At 54.5% G+C, this 12,559-nt stretch overlaps 1 protein-coding gene across 2 annotated transcripts in view; it reads right to left on the reverse strand.

Annotated features, from left to right (window-relative positions):
• Positions 1-3,470, reverse strand: part of LOC310705048 (uncharacterized protein) — a 61,711-nt gene extending 58,241 nt beyond the window's left edge. For both annotated transcript variants that reach the window (XM_083499362.1, XM_083499361.1), the window contains exon 1: positions 1,125-3,470. In XM_083499362.1, coding sequence (XP_083355488.1) covers positions 1,125-1,319 — 195 coding nt within the window. In that variant the 5' untranslated portion in view covers positions 1,320-3,470. The remainder of the gene's footprint in view (positions 1-1,124) is intronic.
• Positions 3,471-12,559: the final 9,089 nt, after the last annotated feature.

Below are 12,559 nucleotides of genomic sequence, written 5' to 3' on the forward strand. Positions count from 1 at the left end.
ACAACCAAATATTAAAAACACATTGAAACCTCAGTCATTAAAACCTTCCCTCAACAGGGCTGCCTTCAGTTGTCTTCTAAACATCAGATAGTTGCTTATCTCCTTGACATCTGATGGGAGGGTGTTCCACGGCACGGGTGCCACTACCGAGAAGGTCCTCTGCCTGGTTCCCTGTAACTTGGCTTCCCGCAGTGCAGAACTGCCAGAAGGCCCTCAGTGCTGGACCTCAGTGTCCAGGCAGAATGATGGGGGGAGGGGGGAGACGCTCCTTCAGGTCTACTGGGCCAAGGCAGTTTAGGGCTTTCAAGGTCAGCACCAACACTTTGACTTGTGCTCGGAAACGTAATGGGAACCAATGTAGGTCTTTCAAGACTGGTGTTATGTGGTCTCGGTGGCCGCTCCCAGTCAGCAGTCTGGCTCCCGTGTTCTGGATTAGTTGTAGTTTCCAGGTCACCTTCAAAGGTAGCCCTGTCCACCCCCCAAAACAGTACTTCTGTCTTGTCAGGATTCAACCTGAATGCATTAGTTGCCATCCATCCTCCAACCGCCTCCAGACACTCACACAGGACCTTCACCACCTTCACTGGTTCTGATTTGAAAGAGAGGTAGAGCTGGGTATCATCCGCATACTGATGAACACCCAGCCCAAACCTCCAGTGGCTTCATATATATGTTAAAAAGCATGGGGGAGAGGATGGAATCCTGAAGCACCCCACAAGTGAGAGCCCAGGGATCTGAACACTCATCCCCCCCACCACTTTCTGGACACGGCCCAGGAGGAAGGAGCGGAACCATTGTATGACAGTGCCCCCAGCTCCCAGTCCCTCTAGACCAAAGGTCAGCGAATTTTTTCAGCAGGGGGCCATTTGCGGGGGTGGAGAACGAATTCCTATGCCCCACTAATAACCCAGAGGTGCATTTGAAATAAAAGCACACATTTTTCTCATGTAAAAACACACTGATTCCTGGGCTGTCAGCGGGCCAGATTTAGAAGGCAATTGGGTCGGTTCCAGACCCTGGGCCTTAGTTTGCCTTCCCATGATCTAGATGGTCCAGAAGGATGTTATGGTCGATGGTATCAAAAGCCACTAAGAGATCCAGCAGAACTAGGAAACAGCTCTCACCTTTGTCCCTCGCTCGCCGGAGATCATCAACCAGTGCGACCAAGGCAGTTTCAGTCCCATGATGAGGCCTGAATCCCGACTGGAAGGGATCCAAATGGTCCGTATCCTCCAGGCTGCCTGGAGTTGTTCAGCAACCATTTGCTCAATCACCTTGCCCAAGAATGAAGGATTTGAGAATGGGTGATAGTTGGCCATATTGGCCGCATCTAAAGATGGATTCTTAAGAAGCGGTTTAATAAGGCTTTGGGTTCCTTTTGCTGAAGCCGGGAGAGCAAGACTCTCCTGGCTTCAGCAGAGAGGGAGAGCTGCACAGCGCCCCTTCAGTCAAGAAGGAGGAGAAATGAAAGGGGCTCCGTTTCTCCTGCTGCTTCGCTGAAGGGGTGCTGAGCAGAGATGGGGAGAATTCCCCCCCCCCTGTTCTCCCCCTCTAAAACAAGGTGTGTCCTATGGTCGGGTGCGTCCTATAGAGCGAAAAACGAGGTAACTCACAGACAAAGAACAGATCCCTGGATGATCTCTCCGCCCCTCAGTGGCAGGACGACTGGAACTGAGCTGTTTAACCCTGTAAACTCTGATTCCCCTCACAGAATCAGCTGAAAGGCCATCAACATGGGATAAAACGTCTCCTACCACTCTCTGGTAACCATTTGGATCCATTAAGTGGCAGGGGCAGACCATCCAAATCAGTCCCACCTCCCTGCAGAGGGGAAGGGTCACGGAGAAGTCCAGTTGCACCACAAAGTGATCTGATGTGGAGGAATCAGAACCTACAGGGTTAAGAGGTTCTGTGTGATGCCTTACATCATGAGGCGTGGTTACATTTACACGTATGGGAGTGGTTTCTCTGCGTGTGTTCTTCTCTTCCGCTCTGTCCGAGAGGGAGGATGTGCGAGTCGTCTCCGGGAGCTTGAGACTGAATTTACGATGTTATGCTACCCGAATAAAAGTGTTTAGAGATAAGAGAAGCCTGCGTGCAAGCCTGATTTATGATCCCCACACTGCAGCAGTCTTTCACCGTTGCGTATCGCTCTGCTAAAACTGTCCAGAGAGAAGCAAGAGGACATTGCTGTGATCAGCAGCGTGCTGTATGCGCAGAGGAAGCCTGCCGGGCGCCATATTTGGCCCTCTGGACGGCAAAGGTTATGGGTACTTTGCCAAAGCTTTGAAGCTGTTGCAGGAGAGACGTCCTATGTGTGGGGAAGCCAGCTGGGAAGAAGCTGGAGCCAGCTAGAGCTTTGCTGTTTTTGAGGCTGAAAGGAGCTCGCTGGGAGGAGGAGATCTGATCTGCCGGAGCCGGAGGAGGCTGGTCTGCTGTACCGGGAGCTGGACGCTGTTGTTTATGTGAGTCAGCTGGGCCCCGGGGGGAAGATGGCGGTTGGCCAGGAGGTACCGCTTGAAAAACTCACCACCCAGACATGGAATACATGGGTCAGGAAGGTGAGAGCGTGGTTTTTAGCCACGGAAATTTGGGACATATCCCAGAGAGAACCAGTGGCTACTGGAAATGGAGCACTGGTGGACAGACAGCAGAGAGAGATCTGCATGTTGAAAGCCAGCGTGCACCATACGCTACAGCATCATTTGGTAGGCATTAAGTCTGCCTGTGAAGCCTGGCAAGTGTTGAGAAGTGTGTGTGAAAACTCAGCAGGGGGCCAGGGGCAGATGAAAGCTGAGAGCTTAGTGAGAAGCTCTGAAGATTTTACAGCCTTGCGAAGTGCTGTTGGAACTGTCGGGGGGGCAGAGAAGCCCAAAAGTCAGTTTGGAAAAGTTTCCACTGTGTGTGACAAGCAGGAATGCAGTTTGAGAGGGGGCGGGGCTGGAATCGAGAGCCCGGAAGTTATGCCAGCTATGAGCTCACCCCAGTATTTTTCCACTCGTCGCTGTTTTATTTGCAATTCTCCTGACCATCTGCGTCGCAACTGTCCGCAGAGGAACAGAGAGAGCGGGCAGGATGTGCCCAAGGTCGTTTCCCATGGGAACCAGTCCAGGAGAGGAAGTCAGCGTGGGAACGCAAGGGAAGGACGTGACTCAGAGAGTGGAGGCTGTTCTTTTCATCTCACTGCTTCTATGGCAACCTTAAAGAACAACTCCAACAAGGACACGGTGACGCGCTGGGTGATTGATTCAGGAGCCAGTCATCACCTGATAAGCAAGCCACCTGCTGTCGGGATGTGGGACTGCAGGGCTGTTTCAACTGGGACGATTGTTCAGTTTGCAAACGGATCCCAAAAGCCAGTTTCTAACATGACACGTGTTTATGTTTCCTTTTTGCAGGCGCAGCTGCAGGTCTACATTGTACCGGAGATGCATTGTTGTCTGTTATCTGTACCAGCTCTTGTGAAGGAAGGGTACTGCAGGGCAGAGTTGAAGAAGGAGCAAAAAGGGTTTTCTTGTGTGTGTGTGTTTCTTTGTGGCTGATTAGCTGTTTTCCCTGTGCAAAGGTCAGAGGGGGCAGGGTTTCTGTTGAGGCAGGGGATTAGCTGTGGGAGGAGCTTATCAGAGCTTGCAGGGCATCAGTTGAAGAAGGAGCAAAAAGGGTTTTCTTGTGTGTGTGTGTTTCTTTGTGGCTGATTAGCTGTTTTCCCTGTGTAAAGGTCAGAGGGGGCAGGGTTTCTGTTGAGGCAGGGGATTAGCTGTGGGAGGAGCTTATCAGAGTCTGCAGGGCAGAGTTGAAGAAGGAGCAAAAAGGGTTTTCTTGTGTGTGTGTGTTTCTTTGTGGCTGATTAGCTGTTTTCCCTGTGCAAAGGTCAGAGGGGGCAGGGTTTCTGTTGAGGCAGGGGATTAGCTGTCGGAGGAGCTTATCAGAGTCTGCAGGGCAGAGTTGAAGAAGGAGTTAAAAGGGTTTTCTTGTGTGTGTGTGTTTCTTTGTGGCTGATTAGCTGTTTTCCCTGTGCAAAGGTCAGAGGGGGCAGGGTTTCTGTTGAGGCAGGGGATTAGCTGCGGCGCGCGCAGTTATACCCATCTTTTAGATTTAGGGGAGCTAGTCTCAAACGTTTGTTGGGGGAGACCTAGGTGTTTTTTGTGTGTGTGTGTGTGGAGGGGAAGTTATTTGTCCTGTCCTCAAGCTTTTTATGATGGAGGACCTCTGTAGCCACCCCCAACGACACAATCTCAAGATGGAAGGGGAGGGAACAGCTGCAGTCGCCTGCGATTCCTGCGCAATGTTTGCCATCTTGCCAAAGGTTGCAGGCAGCTTTACCTGCAGCAATTGCATGTTGATTGCCCTTTTAAAAGACAAAGTCCAGCAACTGGAGGAACGTGTAGCTACGCTCCAAAGAATTAGAGAGCTGGAGCTCTTCTTGGAAGCAACAGAGCACACCGTCTCCACCAGAGAGGAGACAGGGGACTCCCCTGAGAAGGAGGATAGTTCAGCAACACAGGAGCCAGATATATGGAGAAACGTGACTCAAAGAAGTAGGAGGCCCAGGGTTCACTCTGATTGTTTAGAAATACACAATCGCTTTGAGGTCCTCTCCCCTAGCATGGAAGACGAAGAGCAGACTCCATTTGAGGATCTCTCCCTCATTACAGTCGATCAGGTATATGAAGACGAGCAGCAAAGTCAGTCCTCAGGGAATGTGCAGGCGACCTTGGAACAGACAGCTCACAGAAGAACCCCGACCAAACCCAAGAGGAGGCGTGTAGTGGTGATAGGGGATTCCCTACTGAGGGGAACAGAAGCAGTGATCTGTGGGCCTGACAAGATGTCTCGGGAAGTGTGCTGTCTCCCCGGGGCTAAGATCCAAGATGTAACTGAACGACTGCAAAAAATCATAAAACCCACTGACGAATACCCCTTCCTCTTGGTTCATGTGGGAACCAATGACACTGCAAGCAATAGCCTCCAGAAGATCAAAAGAGACTACGAGGCTCTCGGCAGGAAATTGAAGCAACTAAATGCACAAATTGTCATCTCGTCTGTCCTCCCAGTTGAACGACGTGGCCCAGGGAGAGAGGGGAAAATAGTGGAAGTGAACAGCTGGCTTCGCAAATGGTGCAAACAGGAACGGTTTGGATTCTTAGATCACGGACTGCAGTTTCTTGAAGATGGACTTCTGGCAAGTGATGGGCTGCACCTCACAACGGTTGGGAGAAATGTTTTTGCCAAAAATCTCAGAAACCTCATCAGGAGGGCTTTAAACTGACTAATGTGGGGGAGGGAGACAGTGCTCCTGAAGGTAGGAGTCTATCAATTAATGAAGATGATCATCCAAATGTCATAGACCAAATGGAGCAAACAGCACGCGGACCTAGTGGAGGGAGGAAAAAATCCTTAAATAAGAGACACGGGGGAATGATTAATGGACTTCAATGTCTGTACACTAATGCACAAAGCATGGGAAATAAACAAGATGAGCTTGAGCTCTTGGTACAGCAAACTAAATATGACATAATAGGTGTCAGAGCTGCTTGAAGATCCTAGCTCACAGAGGATCACGCTAGCCAGCGGTCATTAAGTAAAAGTCTTTATTGAATTACAGTTTCCATTCTCACGCTGCTGCGCGCAACTCTACGCCTAGTAGCTAGGTCGGCGAAGCTCCGTCTGAGTCTCCGCCCTGTGTGCACCAACTTAATATCCTAGCCTTGCTCCACCTTTTCCTCCTGACTGTCCTCCTCTGGGTCCCTCTACCCCCCGGGGCTTCTTCCTTCCGGGATTCTTCTGACGCTGACCCAGACCCTCCTGCCTCCTTGCGCCGGGCTTTAGGACCTGGCTCTCTTTCGGGGCTGCTTACTGCGCCGCCTTCCTCTGCATTTGAACTTGGCGCGCGCGCCCAACCTTCCACTTTCCTCTCAACCGTTTCTTCGCTCCCCGATGGAGGTGTGGCCATCCCCGACTCATGTCCTCCCTCCTGTGGAGGTGTGGCCACTCCTGACTCATGTCCTCCCTCCTGTGGTGAGCTGCCAGCGCTTCCCCCCTGGCTCCCTTCCTCTTCCCTGCTTCCTGGCGGTGACGCTGGTCCCGATTTCCAGCTGCTCCCCCCTGAGTCCTCTCTGGCTCTGTCTTCCTGGGGTGCCCCCCTAGACTCCCCCCTTGCCCTCGCCACTGGTGCTCCTTTCTGTGAATCCTCTGATTCACTGGAAAGACTAGGAGATCTCGGGTCGTCGTCGTCACTCATCTTTTCTTCTGCCTCCTCCCCTTCGCTCTCTGTTTCCTCCCTTGCCCGTGCTTCTGCTCCTAAACCCCTGACATCCATCCCCCCCTCGAAGCCCCCCATTCCCCCCTCCCCTCCTTCCGGTGCTGGAGCTGGGGGCTGCTGTTGCAAAGGGACGAACGTCGGGTATCGGTCGCTTCCCGTGGCAGGCCTCCATCTGAAGTCTCCCGGGTCTTCCTCCCCGCTCTCGTCGACGACAGTCACCTCCGCTTCCATCTCTGTGCCGCCGTGCTCGAAACCAGGGTCGTCCCCGAAAACGTCCATGTCCGTCTCTCCCTCACTTCCTCCTGTCGGTGTTGCTCGTCCTGGGCCTTCCAGCCACCGTCTGCGCCACTGCTCCTCTGGCCTATCGTCCCACCAATACGAGGGTTCTGATGCAGATCCCGAGGGTGACCCCTCCGGGGAACGGACGTCTTGTGTCGGGTCCTCGTCCGAGTCGAACCCCCGGAAAGTGCTGGCCGAAAGTGTGGGCGTGAAAAGCCAGTCGTCAAAATATTCTGCTGGCATAGGTCTATGGGGAAAGAGGGCATGAAACTCGTCTTTGAGGAGAGGTTCGTCCAAGGCGTAGCCCGGCACCCAGCTGTTCGCACTGGCCGGGGTGCCCTCCTTGGCGAGAAAGTATTCTACCCCCTCTTCCCCCCATCTGGAGTCCAAAATCTCAGTGACTTCGTTGATGCGCTCCTTCTGTGCCACTTCCGCGTGCCCTGTTCTGTCTCTGACCGGACTCGGCGCTGTTCCGGGTTCCTGGAACCTGTGCGGTGCCTTGTAGGGAGTGAGCACCGATCTGTGGAATACCGGATGCATTCTGGAACCCTCCGGAAGTGCCAGTCTGAAAGCTACCGGGTTGACCTGCTCTTCGACTTGGTAGGGCCCCAGTTGCTTATGCCCTAGTTTCTTCTTGGCCAACGACCTGGCCGGCACTGCGTGGGCTGCTAACCAAACCCAGTCTCCCACGTGGAGCTCTTCTCCAACCCTTCTGTGCTTGTCTGCTTGTACCTTGTATGCGTGCTTGGCCAGCTCCAGGTGGCGCCTCAGCTGATCGTGGACCTCCTGCAGCTCCGACGCGAACGCATCTGCTGTCTGCGGCTCCCCCTCCCCCATTCTTTCCAGTCCCGGGAAGGTTCTGGGGTGCCTCCCGTTGTTGGCGAAGAACGGCGTGACCCCCGTGGACACGTGCTTCGTGTTGTTGTAGGCGAACTCGGCAAGCGGCAGGTAATCCACCCACGTCGCAGGCTGTTGATTTGCATAACATCTCAGGTACTGCTGCATGATGGCATTGACCCGCTCCGCTTGCCCGTTGGTCTGCGGGTGTCTCGCCGACGCCAGGTTGATCTTGACGTTCAGGAAGCCCATCAGCTTCTGCCAGAAATTCGAGATGAACTGCCGCCCCCGGTCGGACAGAATAGACCGTGGCAGACCGTGAACCTTGAACACGTGGTCTATGAACAGTTTGGCGGTTTGCTCCGCCGTGGCCACCTTAGCACACGGAATGAAATGCGCCATCTTGGAAAACAGGTCCACCACCACCAGCACTGCCGTCTTGCCCCTCGAGCTGGGCAGATCCGTGACAAAGTCCAGGGCCACCCTTTCCCAAGGTTCGACCGGAGTTTGCAGCGGTTCCAACAGTCCGGCCGGCGGTTTGTGCACTGGTTTGGCCCTCTGGCAGGTGTCACACCTCGCCACGTAGTCTGCGACCTCCCCTCTCATTCCAGGCCACCAGAAATCCCTGGCTACTAATTCCACCGTCTTCTCCTTGCCAAAGTGCCCGGCCGTGGGCGCGTCGTGCAGCTGCTGCAGCACCTTGGCGCGAAGGTCGTCTCCCGGCACGTAGATGGCCCCTTTACGGATGAGCAATCCATCTCGTAGCTGGAAACCGTCGGCCGCAGCCGTGCCCCTTTGCACCTCTGCCATCTTTGCTTGCGCGAAGGAGTCATCCTGCAACGCTCGTCGCACCGCCTCTAGGTCCACTGTCGCCGCGGCGCACGCCCACACTGCTGGTGCGAAGATGTGCATGGCGGCCGCTGGCGTTGCGTCCTCCAGATACTGTGGCTTACGGGAGAGAGCGTCTGCCATGATGTTGGTGTCCCCCGGGACATACTCTATTCGGAAGTCGAAGTTTGCAAAGAACTCAGCCCAACGTATCTGCCTCTGGTTCAGGAACTGTGCCGTGCGCCAGTGCTCTAGATTCTTGTGGTCCGTGCAAACCTGCACCGTGTGCTTGGCGCCGATCAGAAAGTGCCTCCACGCCTTGAACGCTGCGTGAATGGCCAGCAACTCCCTGTCCCAGATGGTGTAGTTCTGTTCGGACTTGCTGAGCTTCCTGGAGTAAAACGCTCCCGGTCGCCACACCCCCTGCGGGTCTTTCTGCAACAGGACCGCCCCCACGGCTCTGTCCGAGGCGTCTGTCTCCACCCTCATCGGCTTGCTGGGGTTGACATGAAGCAGCTGCTCTTCCGACGCGAAGAGACGCTTGAGTGCCTGAAAGGACTGCTCCGCCTGCGCTGTCCAAACGAACTTCTTCTTCTTGGAGCTAAGCGTGTCAGTGATGGCCGCTGTCTGCATCGCGAAGCCCTTGATAAACTTGCGATAGAAGTTCGCAAAGCCGACAAACCGTTGGACCTCCTTCCGGTTGCGCGGACTCTTCCAATCCAACACCGCTCGAACCTTGGCGCTGTCCATGGCGAGCCCCTTGTCAGACAGCTTGTAACCCAGAAAATCCACCTCCGGCACGTCAAATTGGCACTTCTCCAGCTTGGCGTAGAGCCTATGTTGCTTTAGCCTGCTCAGCACTTCCTTGACGTGTCCGTCATGCTCCTGCTGCGACTCCGAAAAGATCAGGATGTCATCTAAGAAACAGACGCACGTCTTGTAGAGAAGTCCCGCCAACACGTGATGCATAAACGCTTGAAAAACGTGGGAGCCATTTTGCAATCCAAAAGGCATAACTCTATATTCGTAGGTCCCCAGTGGCGTGAACATGGCTGTCTTCCACTCATCTCCTTCCCGCATGCGAATGAGGTTGTACGCCCCCCGCAGGTCCAACTTGGTGAACACTCTGCCCTTCCGTACCTTTGCGAGGAGGTCGTCAATACGGGGCATGGGGAAGTCCGATGGCCTAGTCAGACTGTTCAAAATCCTGTAATCCACTACCAGTCTTTTCTGGGGCGTGTCCCGCTTCTTAACAAAGAATACGGGACTGCCCCCCACTGCCCTGGACTCCCGGATGAAGCCGCGTTGCAAATTATGGTCAATGAACTCTTTGAGTTCCTGCAGTTCGTCCTCTGACATGGAATACAGTTTCCCTTTAGGCAGCGCCGCCCCCGGCAGCAGGTCAATTTTGCAGTCATATGGTCTGTGAGGGGGTAGCCTGTCTGCCTCCTTCTCGCAGAAAACTTCCAAAAATTCAGCGTACTTGTGTGGAATCGCTTGCAGCGTGCCTAGCAGCAGCTGTGACTCCTCTTCCTCTCCTTCCTGCCTGGGCACGATGCAGTGTTCAGCACAAAAGGAAGAGCCGAAGGTCAGCTGCCTCTGGTACCAAGCCATCGCTGGGCTGTGCTTGTCCAGCCAACTCATGCCCAATACAATGGGCGTGTCAGATAGTCGAGTGACGTTGAAGCTGATGATTTCTCTGTGATTCCCAAGTCGCATCACCATTGGTGGCGTCTGCTTCACCACTTGCCCCCCGAGCAGCTCCCTGCCATCCACCGTGACAACCTGCAGGGGCAGTGTGGCCGGCAGCAACTGCACAGCGTGCCTGTCGACAAAGTCCTGCCCTATAAAGTCCGCATTGCTGCCTGAGTCAATGGTGATTGGCACGTCCATGGTGATTCCATTGGGCAGTTGGAGAGACGCTGTGAGCCTCACTACTGGTTTGGGCGGGAGGGGGTTCACGGGCTGTAAAATCGCTGGGGACTGCGTCACTAACACGTCTGGCTGGGCCCCAGTGCCTCTTCCTCCAGCCAGACAGCCTCGTTTCCCTGCTGTGGTCCTCCTTGCTGTGTTGCTGCAGTCACCATTGCTGAGGCTGCAGTGAGCTTGTGGGGCCTCTGGGGACACTCTTTCGCCATATGCCCTGGCTCCTCACAGACGTAACACTTCCTGTTCCCTCTAGGAGGCTTCGCTTTCACTGCTGCTGGTGCTAGGGCTCTGGTTGCTGACTGAGCCCTTGCACCTCCAACCTCCATAGGTTCGGCTCCTCCTCCTGGCGGAGGCGTGGATTGCGCCCGCGCTGCTTCCCTGGGAAAGAAGGAGGGGCCCCCGGCTGGTTCGCGCCCTCCACGCCCTTCGTCCCTGTTCCACGGACGTCCTTCCAGCCTCACCCCCACTGCCAGTGCCCTCTGAACGACCTCCTGGGTGGTTCGGGGTCTCTCCCCCCTGACGATCTCATCTTTAATCGAGTTATGCAGCCCCTCCCAAAAGAGGTCTCTTACAGGAGCCGAATCTCTGTCCCATTCCAGGGCACTGACCAAGGCGAAAAAGCGGGCATGGTACTGCCTGACGCTGGCCCTCCCTTGTCTCAGCCCATGCACCTCCTTCCGTGCAAGATCCACGTCAATACTTGATAAAAAACACCCATCCATCGCTTTAATAAAGGCATCTGCATTCTGTAGCGCCGGATCCTTATCTCTCCATAAATTGCGTAGCCATGCTCTCGCATCCCCATGCAGATGGGACATGATGAACCCCACTCTCTCTTGTTCATCTCTAAAGTCTTTATGCAGCAGTTGCAGTGCGCACAGTACGTCGGCTCTAAAGTTGGGATACTGTTGCAGGTTCCCATCGAAGTGAGAGACCAGCCCGCCTGTCCGTCTCGCCAACCCAATGCCCTCCTGCCGGGGTGTCTGCTTTGTCAGCACGTCTAACCTGACCTGGAGATCCCTGCAGGCTGCGGCTGCTTCCTCCTCCCTCTTCCTGGATGCTAGAGCCTCGGCGTTCAGTTGTGCCACCGCGTTTCTGAGTTCCTCTATCTGCTGCTCAGCCGTCATGTCGTCTGCCGTTCGTGAGCTTGCTAGTAGGCACCTGTGTCTCTCCCCTCCTCGAGGCTGTAGATGCCCACAAGTGGAGACGGAGCTTACTGTCAGAGCTGCTTGAAGATCCTAGCTCACAGAGGATCACGCTAGCCAGCGGTCATTAAGTAAAAGTCTTTATTGAATTACAGTTTCCATTCTCACGCTGCTGCGCGCAACTCTACGCCTAGTAGCTAGGTCGGCGAAGCTCCGTCTGAGTCTCCGCCCTGTGTGCACCAACTTAATATCCTAGCCTTGCTCCACCTTTTCCTCCTGACTGTCCTCCTCTGGGTCCCTCTACCCCCCGGGGCTTCTTCCTTCCGGGATTCTTCTGACGCTGACCCAGACCCTCCTGCCTCCTTGCGCCGGGCTTTAGGACCTGGCTCTCTTTCGGGGCTGCTTACTGCGCCGCCTTCCTCTGCATTTGAACTTGGCGCGCGCGCCCAACCTTCCACTTTCCTCTCAACCGTTTCTTCGCTCCCCGATGGAGGTGTGGCCATCCCCGACTCATGTCCTCCCTCCTGTGGAGGTGTGGCCACTCCTGACTCATGTCCTCCCTCCTGTGGTGAGCTGCCAGCGCTTCCCCCCTGGCTCCCTTCCTCTTCCCTGCTTCCTGGCGGTGACGCTGGTCCCGATTTCCAGCTGCTCCCCCCTGAGTCCTCTCTGGCTCTGTCTTCCTGGGGTGCCCCCCTAGACTCCCCCCTTGCCCTCGCCACTGGTGCTCCTTTCTGTGAATCCTCTGATTCACTGGAAAGACTAGGAGATCTCGGGTCGTCGTCGTCACTCATCTTTTCTTCTGCCTCCTCCCCTTCGCTCTCTGTTTCCTCCCTTGCCCGTGCTTCTGCTCCTAAACCCCTGACAATAGGCATCACTGAAACCTGGTGGGATAAGTCCCACGATTGGAATGTAATAATGGGGGGATACAATCTATTTCAGAGAAACAGACCAGACAAGAAAGGAGGAGGAGTGGCGTTATATGTCAGGGATGTGTATACCTGTGAAGAGATCCAAGATTTAGAACCTCAAAGCCAAAGTGAGAGCATTTGGGTCAAAATTAAGGGAGAGAAGAATAACAGAGACCTCATTGTGGGAGTTTACTATAGATCCCCAAGCCAAACGGAGGACATAGATGCTGCCTTCCTGGAACAGATGGCCAAGCATGCAAAAGGAAGGGAGATAGTAGTAATGGGGGACTTCAATTACCCGGATATTTGTTGGATGTCAAACTCAGCCAAGAGCATAAGGTCAAACAGATTCCTCACTGGCCTTGCAGACA

Source organism: Podarcis liolepis, assembly GCF_965112155.1.
Source record: "Podarcis liolepis genome assembly, chromosome: 4".
NCBI classification, from domain to species: domain Eukaryota; kingdom Metazoa; phylum Chordata; class Lepidosauria; order Squamata; family Lacertidae; genus Podarcis; species Podarcis liolepis.